Genomic DNA, 19,336 nt, shown 5'->3' on the forward strand with positions numbered 1-19,336 from the left:
AACAGCTGGATCCTGGCGATACATCCATGATTCTGGCAAACGAATCAAACCTGTGATTGGATAAAGTATTGACATGGCATGCAGTCTTGATTTGATGTTGACCCATAAATCATTTTTCATCGTGAGCTACGGTTTATTTCAATCTCATTCAAAAATGCATAACGTAGAACTGATAGCATTAAAAAAAGAAGCTAGTTCTGATGATACAGTAGCTGTTGATATATGTACTAGTTAAAATAAACTTATTCATAAAAACAAACTGGGACGCGTTTTAAAAAAAAAAGACTCAATTTATTCCAATAACACATTTTCATAACAACAGATATGAATTTAAAATGCCGGCTTACTGAACAACAAAATTCCATCTGAATCAAAACCTCAAAGACATACGTATAAAAACAAAATAAAAAAAAAAAAAAAAGGACCAAGGAGTTCTCTAAAACCTCCAGAAAAAAAAAAGGCAAAATTTAAATTTCTTCAGCACATTAGACCCACTGCAGCTTACAAGTTGTCTACACCGCGCAGTCCGGACATGTTAAGATACAAATGACAGTGTGATTAAATCTATCTACATCAACTGTGCCGCCGTCTTTGAGCCTTTTGTAAAAGTATTCCACTGGATGGTATCAACACTGGTCATGAACATTTGAAGACTGAGGATAACAAAGATGTTCAGGGATGAAAAAGGGAGGTAGGGATGTCCGTAGGAAACAGTCTTTAAAGAGAAGAGCCTCCGGTTTGCTGTTGGAACACGTCAATCGTATCTTCATCCTCCATTTCTAGCTGTAAGAAAAGTTCAAAACATAAGTTGATGTGATGGCAGTGATAGGTCTTTACTGTGAAGCCAAGCCACTTATTAGGAGTGTTGACAATACCAGTGAGGTCAGCTAATGCATCTAAACGCTTTCACCAGGAAGTTAGTTTGAATCATGGACAGGGGCAAACACCTTTAACACATCTTACAAAGCAACATTATGGAAAGGAGGTCAGAAAACGGACACTGACTGTGTGTGTGTGCGTGTGTGTGTGTGTGTGTGTGTGTGTGTGTGTGTGTGTGTGTGTGTGTGTGTGTGTTCTTGTTTAACTATATTCGTGGGGTCCAAAAACCATGAATACAGTATACTTGTGGGGTCCGGACAGCCCAGACCCACAACTTCAAAGGGCTGTTTGAGGGTTAAGACTTCGTTTTAGGATTAGGGTTAGAATTAGGTTATGGTTAGGGTGAGGGTTAAGCATTTAGTTGTGATGGTTAAGGTTAGGATAAGGGGCTAGGGAATGCATTATGTCAATGACGGGCCCCCACAAAGATAGTGAGATGCACGGTCTGTGTGTGTGTGTGTGTGTGTGTGTGTTCATAATATTGCTTGAGTAAGGTACAGAAGCTTGGTGGAGTTTTGCCTAACTGGACTAGACTCCCAACATGAAAGTAAAGAAGACCTTTATGTACCTGCTATGGACATAAAGAGGCAGTACAGCTACAGCATGGACTGATCTGTTCACAGCTGCTCAGTGCCGTTTGAAAAGTCTGTGCTTCATCTGTATAAAATACCAGCGCTGTAACTAGAGATGTACCGATCGATTAGCCGGTGACTGGAATCAGTCGATTCTATGGCGGTCAAATTTACACACACGCCACACAATGGTTCACGTTGCGCACAGTGGCACAAACATTAACCCAACTATTGTCACAACCACATAGTGTTGCCAACTTGTGACAATTTTTGCGACTTATTTAGACAATCGGGGGAAAACGTGAAATATATTTACATATTAATTCATTTAGATTCATGCTGCTCATAGTAACTGCAGTGACCGGCTTTTCAGCACGGGGTCTTTCCCTCTCCCCTTGAATTTTCTTTTTAAAAGAAAAGTTACACAGATGTTTATGTACGCTGTATAGTTCTTAGAAGGAAAATTAGAATCTGCCGGTCAGACGGCAGGTCCTCCCTCAGGAATGGTAAAGAGTATCTTCATAGAAGGTGTTCAGAGTACACTCCGTTTGCATGGAGTAACTTTTTATTTATACAACTATTTTACAGCTGTCTAATGGCACATATTTTAAACTGAATTTAGATGATTTAGACTATCAAAGAATCAAACCTGTAAACACGAGAAAAAAAAAAAAAAAAAAAAAAAAAAAAAAGTTGTCTCACCACATGCTTTCTTGAATTCTCAAATAGCCCATAACATTAAAACGGACAGCAAAGTGTAAAATCAAAGTTACGAAATGTCCATGGTAGCTATACAGGAGGAGGCTGCAGTCCATCAGGACCAAAACCTCACGCCATAAAAACTGTTTCTTCCCCTCAGCCTCACCAACAAGGCCCCGGTCCCCCACTGACATTGACTTAACTACACTTTGCACTAACCTCCATCCTGGACTATACATCTGTCCATACGGTGTATTTCTTTGCATTCTGCGCTAAGCACATTCAGCCTCCTTTCTCTTATAAACAGCTATTTCGTATACAAGAGGGTGAAGCCTTACCTGCGAGGGTGTGTCTGTTTCATTGATGGGCTGACCATCAAATCGAAATCGTATTTGCCTCATTGACAGCCCCTATGTGGAGAGACAGAAATCAGGTTTTAAATATTGAAAAGAAACATGATGGGGCATCCTTGTGACCTAGGGGCATTAAGGTGCAAACTGTTTAAAAAAAATAAAAAAAACATTAAAAAGCTGCACAGCTATCATGTCTAAGGTGATGTTTGTAAAGAGTCCACTGGACAATATTCTGCACTATACATATTTAATACTCTGTCACCTCCAACTGTGCAATATGTCATATCTATTCATCCGCACCATACTCATTCACACACAGTGTAAATGTGTTTGTATTATTACAACCAATTATATTTTTTCTATTTCTTATACTTTGTATATTCATATTCCATCAGCTGTCTCTAGTTTGAGAACCACCTTTCAGGCTACCAGCAATGCAATGAACCTAAAGAGGAAGTATTTTGAGTCGTTGTACTAATTAAGTAGCACTCCCACCTGTCGTTCACAATAAGCTTTCATCAGTTTGCTGAGAGGAGTGTGCCTTTTAATCTTGAATTGCACCACTGAGCCATCCTGCCCTGCCACCTTCAGGTTGATGTGCTCATTGTTCTCCGTCTTCACTCCCTCCTGAAAGAGAGACAAACAGAAGTTTGCAGAAAGTAAAGTTGATTGCAAAAAATGATGTAAACAAAAAAAAAAAAAAAAAAATACAAGAAGCTTCGGCTTCCAGCAGTGTAATGCATGTGCCCTTCGTACCACGAAACCACTTTCGCCCGGGTCAGACATAATATAACGTTGATGTACAGTATGTACAATGACTTATGACAAGTCTAAAGTATAAATAAACTAATTACACTACGTTGTGAATTTCGTTTTTTACCCGCGTTACATTTGTCTGACACTTGCACCTGGTGAGCACAGATCGGAGGACTGGTGGTTAACGTACTGATCACTAAAGGAGTAACTTCACTGTTAGCATTTAGCAAGTCAATGGCCTACAACTTATCAATGCTCAACGGCCTAACGTTAGTCAGAATGGGAACAACTTGCACGCATCAACAATCCCTCTTATCCCGAGACACTTGGGCGTGTGCTGGTGATGTGCATGCTTATTTCATATGAGATCCGTTAACAGCTAACAATTAACGTTAGTGCTTAAACAATTAATTTGGGCCTGTTGTAACGTTACACTGCCCTCTGAACGGTAACGTTAACAGTTACCGTTACTCACTTTTCTTCGTTTTTTGCTAACGTTACCTGGACTTGCAATAACCATATCGCCACTTGTTACTCGCACTCGCTAAAATTGACAGTGGCATTTAAGAGGTGTTGATTCAGTTTATTTTAAAAAGACCGGCAATTATTAAATCTCAGAGACATTAGCCACGTTAGCTTATTAAGCTAACTTCGCCCGCTTGCTTGCTAGCTACCTAGCTAGCTAGCTAGCTAGCACGGCAGCTCTGGTTAGTTTTCTTTGTAATTATGCGACCGTTGACAAATTGGTCTCACAGGCGGCTTTTCAGTGCCATCTGTATTATCGCGCATTGATTGGGTACACTATATATTTATATAAAACTCATACAGCGTACAAATTACACTCCTCACCTTAGTTTTTTCGTCTGCCATGGCTGCTGCTGCGTCTGTCTGCGCCTGTTCTGCTGCGGCTGCGCTGTCTGTCTGGCGCGCCACTTTGCGTGGGCTGGGCTCATGGATGTATTGGCTGGGCTGTAGTGCACGGTCTTATGAGTGCACACAGCTGCGCCAAATCAACTGCGCGCTCCTTAAATGTAGCTAATGTCCCAGTACTACCAAGGATTTGAAGATTTCTTTAAATAATTTGCATTTGCAAGTTGATATAAGTATCTGACAGTGTAGGTACTTGAACTTTACTTGACTATTTCATTAATACACTTTATACTTCTACTGCACTGCATTTATTTGATAAGCTGTAGTTACTGGTTAAAAAAAACTGAGGAGCTTATTACCTACCCAACAGCAATGGAGTAGTTGAAACTAGCTCCAACTTGACCAGCTACAACATTAGTATGCTTTAATTACATGTTAATGCATCAGCAATAACAATCTAGTAGTTTAATATATAATGACAGGAATACTAATGCTGCATGAGTACTTTTACTTGTGATACTTTGTTACCTTGTTAAATGCAGCAATAGCGTATTTTAAGAATCTGATGAAATGAAAATACACCTCAAACACGTTGTGGTTAATATGCTACTGCATTGATGCTGCTCCATAGACTGAAAATGAGGCAAAAATATGTGAGAATTGTAATACAAATAAATCCATCTCATTCTTTATTTTTCCATGCACAGAAATTGCTTTTCAAAAAATATGCAATGACAAGTTTATTTAACAATCTAAGACAAATAAATAGTTTTATAAGAAATATGTAGAGATAGAATCTCCTAGCACTAATATCCCCATAAAGACAACAATAAAGTCACCATTTTTGATAAACACATCGTAAACATAATGCTTTGAATTAACCATCAAGGTTTTACTATTAATATACAGTATTTTCTCAAGGCTATTTTCCTAGTTTGACATAGGAAACTCCCACACAAGCTAACCATTTAGTTAAATCAGGGCAACTAACCTACCCCTTTGGCTTGGTTTCCACAACATGGTCTAAGAGCAGGAGCAAGGGCAAAGCTATGCACAGCCTTTAATTAATGTCATACAATATTCCTTTCGGTCTTTAGGGATGAATTGTCTGCTAGTCAGCACTTACTAAAGCACACCCACTTAATGTATACAATTGGTCCTTGTCCTTAATAGCTCATGTTACATCTACCAAGTAAAAAGGGCTCATGTCTCTGGCACAAGGCTGCTGTTTTATCTCGCAAGAATTACATTTTTATATTAAACTTCTATCCAGAGTGCACAATCTGGACATAGGAGACATGTATTTAATCGGAATCCACCCTGTTGTTACATAATGTAACATGTTATTAACTGTCTGTGTGAATAATTGGTAACATTAAAGCCTCTTAGACAGCCCACTACTGATTTGTGCCTATCTTACTGCAATACTGAAAGTGTCCATCATAAGAAGAGTATGCAGAAGGAATACAGCTGTCGATTTAAATACCATACAGGAAATTAACTGATCCAATACCTTCCTCCCAAAACCAAAATAAATAATACATTCATGTCAATAAATAATAAGACTAAAAAGCATAACAAGAGTCTGAGCTATGATATAATATAGAACTTAGAAGACAAGCAAACATATTCAGTAGTAACTGTGAGGCCTATTGAAAGAAGTCAACTTAGAGTAACTAACTCTTAATGAGCCAATCTGTGAGTGCCTTTATTTAGCAACAGAGGGCCTCTTGTCTGTTCCAGTCCAATGTTTAAAGGATAACACATTGTTATCATCCATAGCCAGTAGCAAATCATGTAAAATGCTTCACAATCTTCTTGAAAATGTGGATTTGCTCTATATTAATTAAGGGATGCACCAATTCGATACTGAAATTGGGCCGACACTGACTTGAATAGCTGGATTGGGTATCAGTGACAATAGGGCTGATCTATTCAATTCTATGTTTATACACTATTTACATTATATACTGGAATTTGAATTCCTGTTTAAGTTTTGACCAATTCGTTGCTGCATTTAAAAGGTTTACACTGAAATTGTAATTCTTGCTAATTTTAAAGATTGTTTACCAAGTTGCTGGGTCATGATTTAATATTTTAATAATAACAATTCAGTAAAATTTATATCTATGTATTTGTTACATGTTTTAGTTAAGAAAGCAATGTTTAAGTCAAGCCTGATGTTGCCTTACAAATAAAAGAATGATCCCACACAGTGAGGCACACAGCTTATTAATTAATTAAACACTAGTATCAGATCGGTACTCAGTATTGGCCTATACCCAAAGCCCAGGCATCGGTATCAGGACTGAAAAAGTCGGCATTACGGGACAGTAAATGTGAACATTAAAATGAGAGCAAAAGGGTATAATTAGTAAAAACCTGATAATAACCAACAATTTTCCCACATAACCATCATCCACATTCAAGCATTTCACACCATTTATTACTGCACCACACAGACAACATCTGGCATTGTAGTAAAGTTTAAGTTTGATCTACACTACAGGACTTTGGATACTTCAGTAGGCCAAAGTCAAGGGACCGCAATGAAAATAAGCCTGAGGGCTTTATTTTGTTATCCTGACTTTTCCTTTTATGTAAGCACTCACTGCCTGGTTGAGTTGGTGTTGTTTTTAAATGAAATTGTCTAATAAAATCAAACATCTCAAGCAGAAAAACTCCTTTAAAGTCCATTCAAGTTTCGCAATTCTGTGCTTTCTCTTGACCTCTGAACTGCGCTGCCAAACTAAACTGTTAAATACATCTAGTTTCAACAGGCAGGGCTATAGAGCCCCCCATCTGTCAGTAGGCGGAAACTCATTCACCTCCCCCACTTCTGAGTGTGGCTGCTCTCCCAGCGTAAATGTCAGTTTGTATCTCATCCGAACCTTTTCCTGCAAAACACAAACACAAGTACACACTCAGCTTGGCAGCTTTCATTAGCTTGCTGGAACACACAAAATCTAGTGCATTGTCAACGTCAGTGATAACACCCCATTTTCACCTGGTATTAAAATCGGGTGTGAGTGATCGGACCTCAGGATGTACTCGTGAAAACACTCTCAGGACGCATTGACGACGGATTAAAATCTGATCACTAAAACCACATTGGGAGGTGGTCTGAGCCACGTGTCCACATTCTTTTAGCAGTGTGTACGGGTATGTGTCTTGAGCCACATTAAGGATCGCCTACTCAACTGTTAGTGAAACTACGCCATTATTCAAGGTATATCGCATGTCACAGAAACCACAGAGGGAATCGTGTGTACTGTCAGTGATGTGTCGGGGGTTTTTGTTCCTGTGTTGCCTTGTTATGATATCAGTTTAGTGTCCTTAGAGAAGTGGGAGTGGTTAGCTGATTGACAGGGATAGACTGACACGTCAAATGAGAGGGGGGGGGGGGCGTGTTGGTTGATCTGATTAAGCCAAAGCGGCAGGTGTGGAGATGGAGATTGAGATTGTGTCTTGAGGGATACCGTTACGGAGGTAGCGCGCCACACGCACGCGTACGGTGTCCTTACAGGTTGGATTTTTCCTCATTTTTTTAATTAAGGCATTAAGATCAATTTCCAAAAGATGATTTTTATTCCTCTTTTTAGTCAACTTTAGCATGGGTTCATAAACTTATGAGCACAACTGTACATTACCTAATGCACTTAAAATGTATGAACACCAAAAACAGGCTGAGCTTTACCTTGAGAGGATTGGCAAGCAGCATGACCTGAGTGATGGCAGCAGGAGGAAGGATTGGGTTAAAAGGAGCCAGCTCTGAGCCTGAAGGGGATTGCAGTCTCACTTTCATTGTCTAGTGAATTGGCAGAACAGACATTCATGTTAATTAAATAGAAGTGGCAACCCACTTAAATCAGTCAAATATTTAATTTAATGGAGCGGATAGCTTCCTATGCAGTAACCTTGGGCACAGCAGCTTGCAGAGCAATGTTCCTGACAGGCAGTGGGGCAGTGTTCAGCATGGACGCAACCATCACCAGTACATCAGGTCTGCCTGCTGGACAGTCAGTGGCAAAATGCAGCAGAACACGGACACCGTTTTTGTCATATGCTGTCACAGGACACACTTTACCTAAAATAAAGCACACAAAAGGGAAATGTTGATAATTACAAAGACTGTCACAAGTCTCAAGTCTTCACAAATACATACACTACCTTATATACAGTTGTGTTAAAAAAAATAGCAGTCCAACATCACTACCTCATAAATCAATTTTTTTGGTAGAAGTGATATTTCTACATGGCAAATAATTTACTAGTAAGTGTTGTAGAGTCATAGAAAACCAACAGACCCAACAGTCATGACATGCATGCTGCTCATTCTGTGTAATTGAATCTGTAATTGAAAGGGGCATGTTCAAAATAATAGCAGTGTTGTGTTCAATTAGTGAGGTGATTGATTCTGTAAAGAAACAGGTGTCAGTTATGGCCCATATTTAAGGAAGGAAGGAAGCAAATGTTGTGCATGCTGGTTATAGTGCATTTCACACTGAAATACTCAGCAAAATGGGTCGTTCCAGACATTGCTCTGAGGAACAGCGGTTCGAATGGATCGAAGAATAGCCAAAATGGCAAAGGCTCAACCAATGATCAGCTCCAGGAAAATCAAAGAAGACTTAAAGTTACCTGTGAGTACTGTTAGGATCAGAAGAAGGCTATGTGAAGCAAAGCTATCAGCTAGAAGTCCCCGCAAAGTCCCATTGCTGAAAAAAAGACATGTACTGAATAGGTTGAACTTTGCCAAAGGACACATTGACTGGCCAAAGGAGAGATGGCGCAACATTCTCTGGAATGATGAGAGCAAAATTCTTCTTTTTGGGTCTAGGGGCCGCAGACAGTTTGTCCGACGACCCCCATGCACTCAATTCAAGCCACAGTACACTGTGAAGACAGTAAAGCATGGTGGTGCAAAAATCATGTTATGGGGATGTTTCTCATACTGTGGTGTCGGGCCTATTTATCGCACACCAGGGATCATGGATCAGTTTCAATACATCAAAATACTTGAAGAGGTCATGTTGCATTATGCTGAAGAGGAAATGCCTTTGAAATGGGTCTTTCAACAAGACAGTGACCCAAAACACACCAGTAACAAGCAAAGATTGATGTTATGGAGTGGCCAGCCCAATCCCCAGACCTCAATCCCATAGAAAACTTGTGGGGTGACATCAAAAACGCTGTTTCTGAGGCAAAATCCAGTAATGCAGAGGAATTGTGGAATGTAGTTCAATCGTCCTGGGCTGGAATACCTGTTCACAGGTGCCAGAAGTTGGTGGACTCCATGCAATACAGATGTGAAGCAGTTCTCAGAAATAATGGTTATGCAACTACATATTAGTGCAGTGATTCAAAGTAAAGCAAACCCTTGAGACACTTTTCAGTTTATACAGTAAATGTTTGAGTTTGTAAAGAAAAATGCAAATACTGCTATTTTTTTTGAACAGCCTAATATTCCTTTTTCTTCACTTTCTGTAAAGGTATAACACAAACTTGATCAATTTTGGTCATGTTTTGATTTGGAATTGAATGTGCAGTGTTCCCAATGCATTGATATTATGGAATTAAAAGCTATTCTAAGGATTTTGAGCATTATTCACTTTTTTAAACCCACTGCTATTATTCTGAACACAACTGTAGCTCCCAATGTACTCTGTACTGAAAGCATGTTGATACATGTCCTTCGCCCGATATCACTCAGTGTCTTTTCCAGTATTACCAAGTTTGCCGCTGTCACCCCTAAGTGACAGCAATATCTAAAGTTCAGTTTTTTCAATAATGGGAAGGTGATATTTTCTGACTAGAAAACAGCTGGACCGATAAGGGCTCTAACACACCAACCCAACAGCCGACCTTCGGCAGAAAACGCAGTCGGACTGACTCCCCAGAGTTGGTCAAAAAAGTGCCTCGGAGCACACCAAAGCAATGCCAACTTGAGCGTGTGTTCTGCCCGTGCGCGAGACGTAATACATATCCATAACAGCAGGCGGCGCTAATCTGTATTGTCGCCCAAAAAAAATGAAAACCGGCAGCTGATTGGACGAACGCGTCACATGGACCTGGCTTTTCCCGAATTTCAAAGCCAGACCATAATGGCGGCTCGTTCGGAATACAATCTCGTATTTTACGAAAATAGTTTACCGAAATGTGTTTCTGAAAACATAAATAGGAAATAGGCCATGCAGTGGCTGAATCTGTCTTCATTTCAGATCGACAAAGGTGTTCGTCACGCTCATCCCGCTCGTCATTTAATTGGTCATTGAGTCCGACTGCCCACTGGTCCAGATGAACGCCGACGGCTCCTCCGACTGACGACAGCACGGAACACACCGAACAGACTCGGGTCACCAGACTGTCTGACGGCTGATAATCGGGTTGGTGTGTCAGCGCCTTAAGATAATAAAGAAGCTTTTAATAAATCTGCGTGAATAAATCCAACCGCCCCATGACAGATTTAAGTTTCACTTTCCATGATCCAACAGACTTTTGCTCCGTGCGCTCGACTTCTCGTCACCGGGGGCGCGTGCCAGCTGCTTGAGTGACACGTGAGCCCGTGCTCCAAACCTCTTTCAATTAATCTTCTCCACCCCTGCAACACTTATACAATAAGAAGCTACTCTTGTTATGTCTGTGTCATAATCTGTTACATGTTTTCATACAAAAGAAGCTTTACACACAACCTTATCACAGCTGAATATATTATCACTGTAGTCAGACCTCTTTAAATTAGCCGCACGCATGATTCGACGATTCTGATTCGATTCCCGAAATTCTTAGTCGGACACACACCCCTATGTCCTCTACATTATGTCTGCCTTGCTCCAGTGCTAACTTCACAGATGGAGCTCTTGCAACCTTGTGGTTTTTGAGTGAAAATGTTTAAACATAATACATATGTTTATACACAAATACATAGCTGTTGGTCCTGTTATGTCCTTGTCCGTCTCAATTTTTTTTCCAGTTAACCCTCTCCAACATAACATTTTTCAACAAAACCAACTGAAATATTCATAAAACACACACAAACAAACTTACAGCTTATTCCATTGAACTCACTTGGCTTGATGGAATCTAAAGGGACAACAACATTGGCCAGGGACACCTCTTGTCCCTTGCCTGGGCTGGCCTGGCTCAGAGGGAGGATGGGGGACAGAGAGCGTAACAGAGGGCTGTCATCTGCCTGACTCTTGGCAGGGGGGGGAGTGGACCCTCCTAGGAGCAGTGAGGTGGAAGACAGGGTAGCAGGAGCGAGCAGATCCTCACTCTTGCCCAGAAAGCTGCCAAAGTCCATCACACCATGTGTACTGTATGGATAAATCAAGTGTCTTTGTCAAAGACAATACAGGTGCCATACTGCTTAAACATATAATGACAAACATAAACATTGATAACCCATAATAACAACAAGATAACAGAAGCAGGGTGAAATCATAATCCCTGAAATTTAAAAAAACAACACTGTGCAGTCAGGCTTGCTAATAATTATTGGAATGCAAACACATTTGGCCTTACGCTTTTGGCTACATTGAACGCGTAATGTATGCGGAGCGGATGTGCTGTGGAATGCATCTTTTAACCAGCTACACCTGCTGCTGCACACACGGCGTAGGATTGTGTGTCACAGGCGAGACAGTGAGCTTTTGCTTTGGGGTTGTTGTTGTTTCTTCAGTATTTGGAGTTCTGTGAAACGTCAATCTACCGTCAGCTGTTATCATATGACGCAGGTGAGGGAAACAAGAAATAAAAACAGAAACTCTCAAAACAAAACCAGCAATATGCTCATTGACAGCCATTAAGTTGTTTCTTGTATAGCTGTAGTTTAATTTAAAAGAAATATAGACACATTATGATCCATTTCTGTGTAAAAGGGCTGCACAAACATAGCATAAAAAATACAAATAAAAGTTATTTTTACGCTTGTAGAGCGGATCTCCGCTGAGCATACGCACCACTTCGCTCTCGTGTCCGGTGTAACCAGTTTCATTAATTATAGTGGAAGAGTAGTGTTGAAACATCCGCTCCACGTACGTCACGCGTGCAATGTAGCCGGCCCAATCTCAGCCACCTGACATTTGAACAAGTGTCAGCTAGACACTTAACTATCACTTCAAAATGATCAGTCACAATCTTCAAAATTTTAATTACACTGAGACAATGACTAGTACTCTTATGTTACTCTGTAACTACTTGTTACTATTTAATTTGTATTCGTAAAAAAATTCACCATCTGCTCGGTGCGCTGTTGCTAAGTTACAGTGCTCAAAACAACGCTCTTTAAGTGGCTGCAGGATCATCCACAGACCATTGTGTATCAAAAGCTAATGGAGTTCTGCAGATCCCTCTGCCAATCGGAAACTGGTGGTTGAGATGCACTTGGAATTTCATAAAACACTGTTAAGCATCAGAAGTGCCTTTAAACTCAAGTGTTTAGACATCCACCCAGGCCAATCAGTGCAATTAAAAAAATAAAAGTGCATGCATCATTCTAAGAAAATGTGATACAGCATCCAAATTATTATGCGTGAAAGATGGACAGATAGGTGCTGATCCATATTCTCTCGCCAGTTTTACCAATGTATGCAAGTCTTACTCACATTTTAGGACTGCCCAGATCCAGCAAGGCAAGGTCTTGCAGATTGTGACTCAGAGAAGTTAAAGTGGTGTGGGACGCTCCAGGTGAAGTGGAGACCTGTTGCTGAGTGACAGGGGTGGCTGAAGTAGCAGGCGAGGCCATGCTGAATGCCTGAGGAAGAGCCGCTGGAGCCGTGGTGGTCAATACTGAGCTGAGGGGCTGTGGGAATATGACTGACGTTGTTGAGACAGATCTTGTAGAAGTCGGAGGCGTGGAGAAGACGGGGCCAGGGAAGCTTAAGCCAGAGGCAGTTGTAGAAGACTTGGCTGAGCTAATTGGGGCTACTGTCACAGAAAGGCCGTCTTGATGAAGTGAAGATGTAGAGAACGCAGAAACCGAAGGCGAAGTGGTTTCAAAAAAATCAAAATCTTGACTGGAATCCTGGAATACAAGGTAATTAAAAAGAAAAACACTGGTATTACTAAGGCAATACTTGATATTAGTAGAAATGATTGTAATTCATTTAAATACCTGTAAAGATGGCAAATGATTGCTCAGGTTTACACGTGTTGATTTATTTGGAATGGGAGCAGGTTCGTTGAGGCCTGTAAATGAACACAAAACATGTCACATATGTACATGTAAACAAGATGTTCTCAAATGTTTCCATGAAAAACAAATGAAACTACTACTATTACATTGCATGTTACCTAAAGATAGTAGCTCTTCATCCAGCAGAGAGAGTGCTGCAGAGGGTACGCTGGGGCTGTGGGACTGAGGGTCAGTGACAGTAGACCCACACAGCAGGTCAGCAGGTATGGACAGAGAAGATGTTGGGGGTTGCTGCCCTGGTAGAGAGACGCTCTGAATGTCCAGACCCACCAGGTCAATCAGAATCTCTGACTGGTTTGTGCGACCTGTGATTGGTCAGATGGATCCGGCAAGTTTAAAAGGGGTAAAGTCAGCAGGGGGAAATCAAAAAGTGACATTTGAAAAGTTCCAGAGCCATGTGCGTTTCCAGAAACAATGTCCCAGTTGCTCAACATAATCACAGACCTTTCATCAAGTACCATGGCATTTTTCTTACAAATAAATAAAATAAAATTGTTTTGCATCTTCACATGGATTTTTTCTTTGTGCAATATCTAATAGCAGCAGCAAAGACTTGTTTTGACTTGTGATTTTGTATTGTGGTATGATACCCATAAATATTCCTATTCCTATCATTATTATTGTATTAGTTACTCCCTTTAAAGTCTCGCATTGCCAGACCTTCCTCCACCACAGCGCTGCGGAGGAGGGTCTAGCTGGTCTACACAGCATTCCCGGGATGGGAGAAAAGCAGGGGATCACTATGTACCACAGTAGCTGACCATAAGCCACTTTTTTTTCGGCGCTACTGCGAAAAAAAGAACTACAAAACCAAGGAATAAAAAACAACATTCTTAAGCGCTGCAAGAGCATTTCAATGAGCATTAGAGGTAGCGTTACCTGGACATAGGAAAATTACGACCTGTTTAAAATTAATTTAAGACCTAGACACAATATATCAGCAAATGACTTTTTAAGGCCTTCAATTTTGATTTTGAAATTTAAGACTTTTTAAGGAAACCCTGCTTGAGGCACGATAATAATCCTGAATCCTCCTTAGTTGACATTGTGGTTTGACAAACCAGTATATTCATAGGACATGCTCTTATGAACAGTATTCTTGTTCAGATTAGACTGGATTTGCATTTGTAATATTAGGCTGATGTGTTCTTTGCACATCGGTATACATTTCCAAACATGGTCTATGCCAGCTTTGTCTGACTATGGGCTTTGATTATGATTATATGGATGCCTATTGTGCATTAAAGAGTTGTGATACATACAAAATAAAAGCTTCTCTTGAAAATATGTCAGAAACTGCATTGCCAAATAGCATATTATAATGTTGTAAACATACAATGAGGACATACAATTCTTTGCTCACAACAGTTACAACTTACCTTGTCTGACTGATGATTGTGTTTGTTGTGCTGCTTCAGTCCCTCCATTGACGATCTGTCCTTCCACAATCTTCTTATAGGAATTAATGACATGGGAGAGGTCGTCACTGGCCTGCAGGATGTCTCCTGATAAGTGCATTTGGGATGACATTTATTACATGTGAACAACAACAAAAAACAAACAATCAACTTCTTCCCACAGTGTTTCCTAAATATAGAAACTATGTGAGCAGAAAGTTTTTTTTATGAGTGATGTGATCGCCCTGGTCTGATAATGTGTTGGTCTTAGGGCAGTACTAGACCTCCGTAAATCACGACTTGAACGTGTCGTACTTAAATTAGAATAGCGAGAGCACGTCACCAGTGTCCCCAGGGCCAAATTACAGGATTTCTTACCCAAGCTGCTGTCATTATCCTCAGTCTCAGTAGCGAGCTGAACTACAGTTTGCCTGAGCTTGTCGCAATCTCCATACAGCTCCTGGAAAAAAAAAAGCACTTCTTGAATCTAATTGAGAAACTATTGTATGATAGGATATGAAAAGAAAAGTGTTTTGCATACATAATAAATGTCAATTGAGGCTATGATATTAAATTGTAGTATTACTTGCGATATTTATTTTTTAAAGAAATTACTTTGAGTTCACTATATATATTTATTTACTTGAGTTCCTCTGAAAGATACTAAGTCAGAGTGTTTCCAAAAAGGTCATAAATGCCAAAGAAAGAAGTGAATTGGTGATTTGAGGTATTGAGCTATGTAATGGAGAACAAACCCTTATGATCTCCTTGTCTCCGTCCGTGGAGTCGTCCTGGCTGAAGTGAGCAAGCATCTCGTTAAGGAGTTTGACGCTGTTGTTGACTGCCTCCAGCGTGCTTTTTTGCTTTGTCGCTTTCTGCGTTCTTACCTCGTCCTGGGGAGAGTTGCACTTGTTGGTAGTACTCATTAAACTTTACTGTCAGTGTGAACACAAGCTTTCAGATGAAAACTGAAAAACACAACAATACTAATCAAAACATTTAGTTTGACAGTGACTCACCTCCTTGACCATGTTCTTGATGAGCCGATTGGCCTCTTCCAGATCTTCAGGCTTTTTGCTCTTCAGCAGCTCTGCTAATCTCTGCAGAGAGAATACACACTCAAACTCATTTCCCACAAATGATCCAGACACAAGCAGCAACCGCATACAAACTCCTAGACCCTAAAAAAACAAACTTCATCCATAGATCAACTGCAGTCAACACAAAGTAAACATGCAGTAATGACCTGTTTCAGTGTGTTATTACCAGTGAGGTATTGGGGGGTGGGGTGGGGGGGAGAAGAGCCGTTTCACTGTCATTACTGCACAATAAATATGACCCTTTTTTCCTGTGGGATACCACAGCCTTTAAATCAGTGATTAAACAGCAAGAGAGGGCAAGAAAGAGAGGGAGAGACAGTCTTTTGATCCTTTAACACTAGAACTGCCAAAGCCAATGCCATTTAACGTTGTGATTAAAAAAAACGTAATTATTCCATCATTGTGTGTGCTAGGTTTCCCTCCTGCCCTGACGTTTCCTAAATACCTACTCTGCAGATGCCTATACTGCCATAATGATAAAATAACAATTAGAAAACCAAACAGATGGGTTTTTGGTGTTGTTTTCCACAAAAACTCCCCCCCCTTCAATTGCCAGGAGTAGCGCCAATTAACAATGGTACTGTCCTCCGCAGAATTGACGCATTTGTATAAAGGCCGTACAGCTCATAGAGACAATGAATGGGACACAGAATCTCATTTGCTCTCCAATATTCACTCACATGCACTTATAATCACACTAAGGTATGTAGGCCCACGGTATTCATCCTGTTATCTGTGTAAAATATCAGAAGTGAAAGTGAAACTAATACTTTTTATCTGACTATAAAAGTTGTGTCCCGACACAGGAGTCCCGTGTGTGCGCTATACGCTAGAATATTAAACTGTAAAACAAAAGTAAAAAAAGTAAAAACCAACAGATTGTGGCGCTATTTGCTGAAATATTTCTTGCAATTATGTAAGCACATAATGTAATCTGAAAACTGCTGCCCTGGTTAAAAAAAACAATGCAACTGATCTCAGCTGGTATTCTGTCTATAATGAAGTGGAATGGAAATTTCTAAGTGACCCCAAACTTTTGACCGGTAGTGTATAATTGATTAATTAATTACTGTAGCAGAGAAAAACAAGAGAAAGAGTGCAATGAGTGAGCTGCAGTATCAACATCCCAAAATAATTCTTCTTACCTTGCTCTTCTTCTCATCATCAAACACAGGATTCTTGGGTCGCGGAGAAGGCGATGGTATTAATGTAGCATCAAGAGGGATTTCTGGGTCAACTAAAACAATACCTAAAATAAACATGACAACAGACACCTATTTAACTCTGGAAATGACAGTTTCGGGACTTCAAGGCGACAAGATTGAGTCCAAAGCACAACACAGTCATAACCGACTGTTCAGTGTATTATTTTTGGATGTCACTGTTATGCAACCATATTGTTTTACTGTGTGTATTAGTATATCTTATCAGCAAAATGTACAGTTTTCGAAGTGCTTGGTGTCTCACCCTGTGACTTTAACATCTCATATGCTTCAAAGATCTTTGCTTCATCTGGTAAAGACATAGTCCAACTGTACAGCATCTCGATCACTTTTGTCTTCACTCTCTCTGATACTTTGTCTCCTAAATACTGAAAATAATAGATGTACAGCTTAGAATGACACCAAACTTCAATTCACGACAACATATCCCCCTTGGATGAACATTTATGTTACTTACTTTGGGTGAAACCACCTTAATTAATTCATTTAAAAACCTAAATTTCCCAACTTCATTGTGAAACCGTCGCCCGCAGTTCTTCATACAAGCCTCGAGAACCTACAAAAGGAAAACAACCTGAGATAAATATGTTTTTCCACCTTCTTCTTATAGATTTCAAAATAAAAAACACATTGAAGTGATTACACCACGGACCATTAATGCTTGTATTGCCTCCCATTCCTGAGGGGACTGAATCTTGTGAGCCAACAGTCTAACGGATATTTGTGGGCTGGAAAATATGACAAAAAGAAACAATCCAATGCAAACTGATTATCAAAAGCCATCCTGAGCCTGGGTTATAACAGCCTTTATAATAAGCTCCACATGTTTAGCACAATGAGGACACAGATGAGCAACATACAACGGGCATGATTTAACATTATGGGTGAGATTGAGTTTATTGAATAAATGTGACCATACCCCTCCAGTTCCTTATTGATTTGGTCACAGAATCCCATGATATACTCCCAGTCTTCCTGTCTGTTGGAAGGGTTGGTGGCTTTGTCTGGAAAAAAGAGAAGAATATGATCTCTCATGCACTTACAGATACGCCAATGGTAAACAGGCCACCCTGGCTCTGGAAAGCTAATGAAGGCTAATGAAGGCTGGAGCTTTTTATATATATAAAATCAACCCTCGAATATCAAGCTCCATCGCTTCCGAGACCCTTCCATTCCGAGATCTCACAACACCAAACCCAGACAGTTGTTGTCCAAGGTTTTCAGGTTATCTTACGTTATAAATGATCTCTTTCATAGCCTCCAGGCACTTCACTGATCCAGTTTGTTGTTTGCAAGTCATATTTTAACTTCGATAAGATAGCGCCTGGAGGTGTTTACAACAGCCGTCTTTAACACCATGGAGCGAAATGCAAAGGCAGTGGAACACCAACAGAATAATCACATTTTTGCACGCGCATTTCAACATACCGACTATAAGTCCAGGACGTAAGTATAAACCAAACATCATAGCTCATTTTGGCCAACGATATCAATTAGTTTCCAGCAGGTCTGTGTTAGCCACTTTCTGATAACACAGACGAATTAGCTCGATACCTTGTAGTTAAAGCAATGTCATTTGAGTCTAACTGTTGTATCGGTTACCTACGGTTATACAGCACATGAGTGCGCACCTGCAATATTAATAAACGACGTAAAAAGACTGTTAAAGTTTGTACTTACTAAGCCAGGACTCCAGCGATTCTCCGTCGTCCGCCATATTTGCACTCTGAAGGCAAACAACGCGTGACTCCTGCTGCCTTCACGTGCTGTCGGACAAATATGAGAGTTGCTCTTTGCTAGTTTCGATGACCCATTGAATGTTTTGAATGACTGTGTAAATACTGCATTTCCGTCATTGACGAGATGTGAACATAGACTGTAAATGTGACGCATTTCTGCTTCACATGTGTCTACACCTTGTCTCGTACAATCTTCGCTTAACAATACATCATTTTTTCTTTCAACACTGTCTTAAATTAGTTTATAAAATCACCCTCCTTCAACATGCTCATTATATATATTTTAAAAGAAAATCACACAAGTAAAAGCAATATGAGAATCTAAGACAACATCGTACAGGTGAATTATAGGGCTAAAATATAAACATTATTAAAATATAAATAGTAATATTTATTTGTGAAGATTTTTTTTGTAAATGAATAAACTGAATGTAAGCAGAATGTAAACAGGTATGTAGCCTAGTAAATAGCCTATGCATATTGATAAGTAATAGATGTATAAACAATGAGTACGTTTCTAGGGGTGCTCACCAGTGTTTAAATAGGCTGTAA

The 19,336-nt window shown here is 40.0% G+C and overlaps 2 protein-coding genes across 3 annotated transcripts; both read right to left on the minus strand.

Moving 5' to 3' along the window:
- Positions 1 to 269: 269 nt before the first annotated feature.
- Positions 270 to 4,314, minus strand: sumo2a (small ubiquitin like modifier 2a). Its single transcript, XM_031289123.2, has 4 exons — positions 4,109 to 4,314; positions 2,999 to 3,130; positions 2,489 to 2,560; positions 270 to 783 (listed from the first exon to the last, which is right to left on the minus strand). The coding sequence occupies exons 1-4, from the start codon at positions 4,127 to 4,129 to the stop codon at positions 718 to 720; spliced, it is 291 nt and encodes a 96-aa protein (XP_031144983.1). The 5' UTR covers positions 4,130 to 4,314; the 3' UTR covers positions 270 to 717.
- A 475-nt stretch (positions 4,315 to 4,789) lies between these two features.
- Positions 4,790 to 18,839, minus strand: gga3a (golgi associated, gamma adaptin ear containing, ARF binding protein 3a). 2 transcript variants are annotated; one of them, XM_031289138.2, is made up of 17 exons: positions 18,726 to 18,839; positions 17,965 to 18,049; positions 17,698 to 17,773; positions 17,503 to 17,601; positions 17,290 to 17,413; positions 16,968 to 17,071; positions 15,742 to 15,822; positions 15,478 to 15,615; positions 15,101 to 15,182; positions 14,705 to 14,830; positions 13,424 to 13,630; positions 13,245 to 13,318; positions 12,736 to 13,154; positions 11,198 to 11,418; positions 8,047 to 8,216; positions 7,827 to 7,937; positions 4,790 to 7,026 (listed from the first exon to the last, which is right to left on the minus strand). In XM_031289138.2, the coding sequence occupies exons 1-17, from the start codon at positions 18,760 to 18,762 to the stop codon at positions 6,916 to 6,918; spliced, it is 2,265 nt and encodes a 754-aa protein (XP_031144998.1). In that variant the 5' UTR covers positions 18,763 to 18,839; the 3' UTR covers positions 4,790 to 6,915. The 2 variants fall into 2 exon arrangements, with proteins under 2 accessions (XP_031144998.1, XP_031144997.1); XM_031289137.2 differs by having other exon boundaries at positions 11,198 to 11,445.
- Between the last annotated feature and the right edge of the window lie 497 nt (positions 18,840 to 19,336).

The sequence above is a fragment of the Sander lucioperca genome, chromosome 4 (assembly GCF_008315115.2).
Source record: "Sander lucioperca isolate FBNREF2018 chromosome 4, SLUC_FBN_1.2, whole genome shotgun sequence".
Classification (NCBI taxonomy): Eukaryota; Metazoa; Chordata; class Actinopteri; order Perciformes; family Percidae; genus Sander; species Sander lucioperca.

What these genes read in the sequence shown, in the direction of transcription:
- sumo2a (XM_031289123.2), bottom strand. Translation starts at nt 4,129, where the DNA reads ATGGCAGACGAAAAAACTAAG. An exon ending in TGGCAGACGAAAAAACTAAG is followed by an intron (nt 3,131 to 4,108) that starts GTGAGGAGTGTA and finishes TCTCTCTTTCAG; the next exon opens with GAGGGAGTGAAGACGGAGAA. An exon ending in AAACAGACACACCCTCGCAG is followed by an intron (nt 784 to 2,488) that starts GTAAGGCTTCAC and finishes CTTTTCTTACAG; the next exon opens with CTAGAAATGGAGGATGAAGA.
- gga3a (XM_031289137.2), bottom strand. Translation starts at nt 18,762, where the DNA reads ATGGCGGACGACGGAGAATCGCTGGAGTCCTGGCTTA. An exon ending in GAGACAAGGAGATCATAAGG is followed by an intron (nt 15,183 to 15,477) that starts GTTTGTTCTCCA and finishes TTTTTTTTCCAG; the next exon opens with GAGCTGTATGGAGATTGCGA. An exon ending in GATCTGGGCAGTCCTAAAAT is followed by an intron (nt 11,446 to 12,735) that starts GTGAGTAAGACT and finishes TTATCCATACAG; the next exon opens with TACACATGGTGTGATGGACT.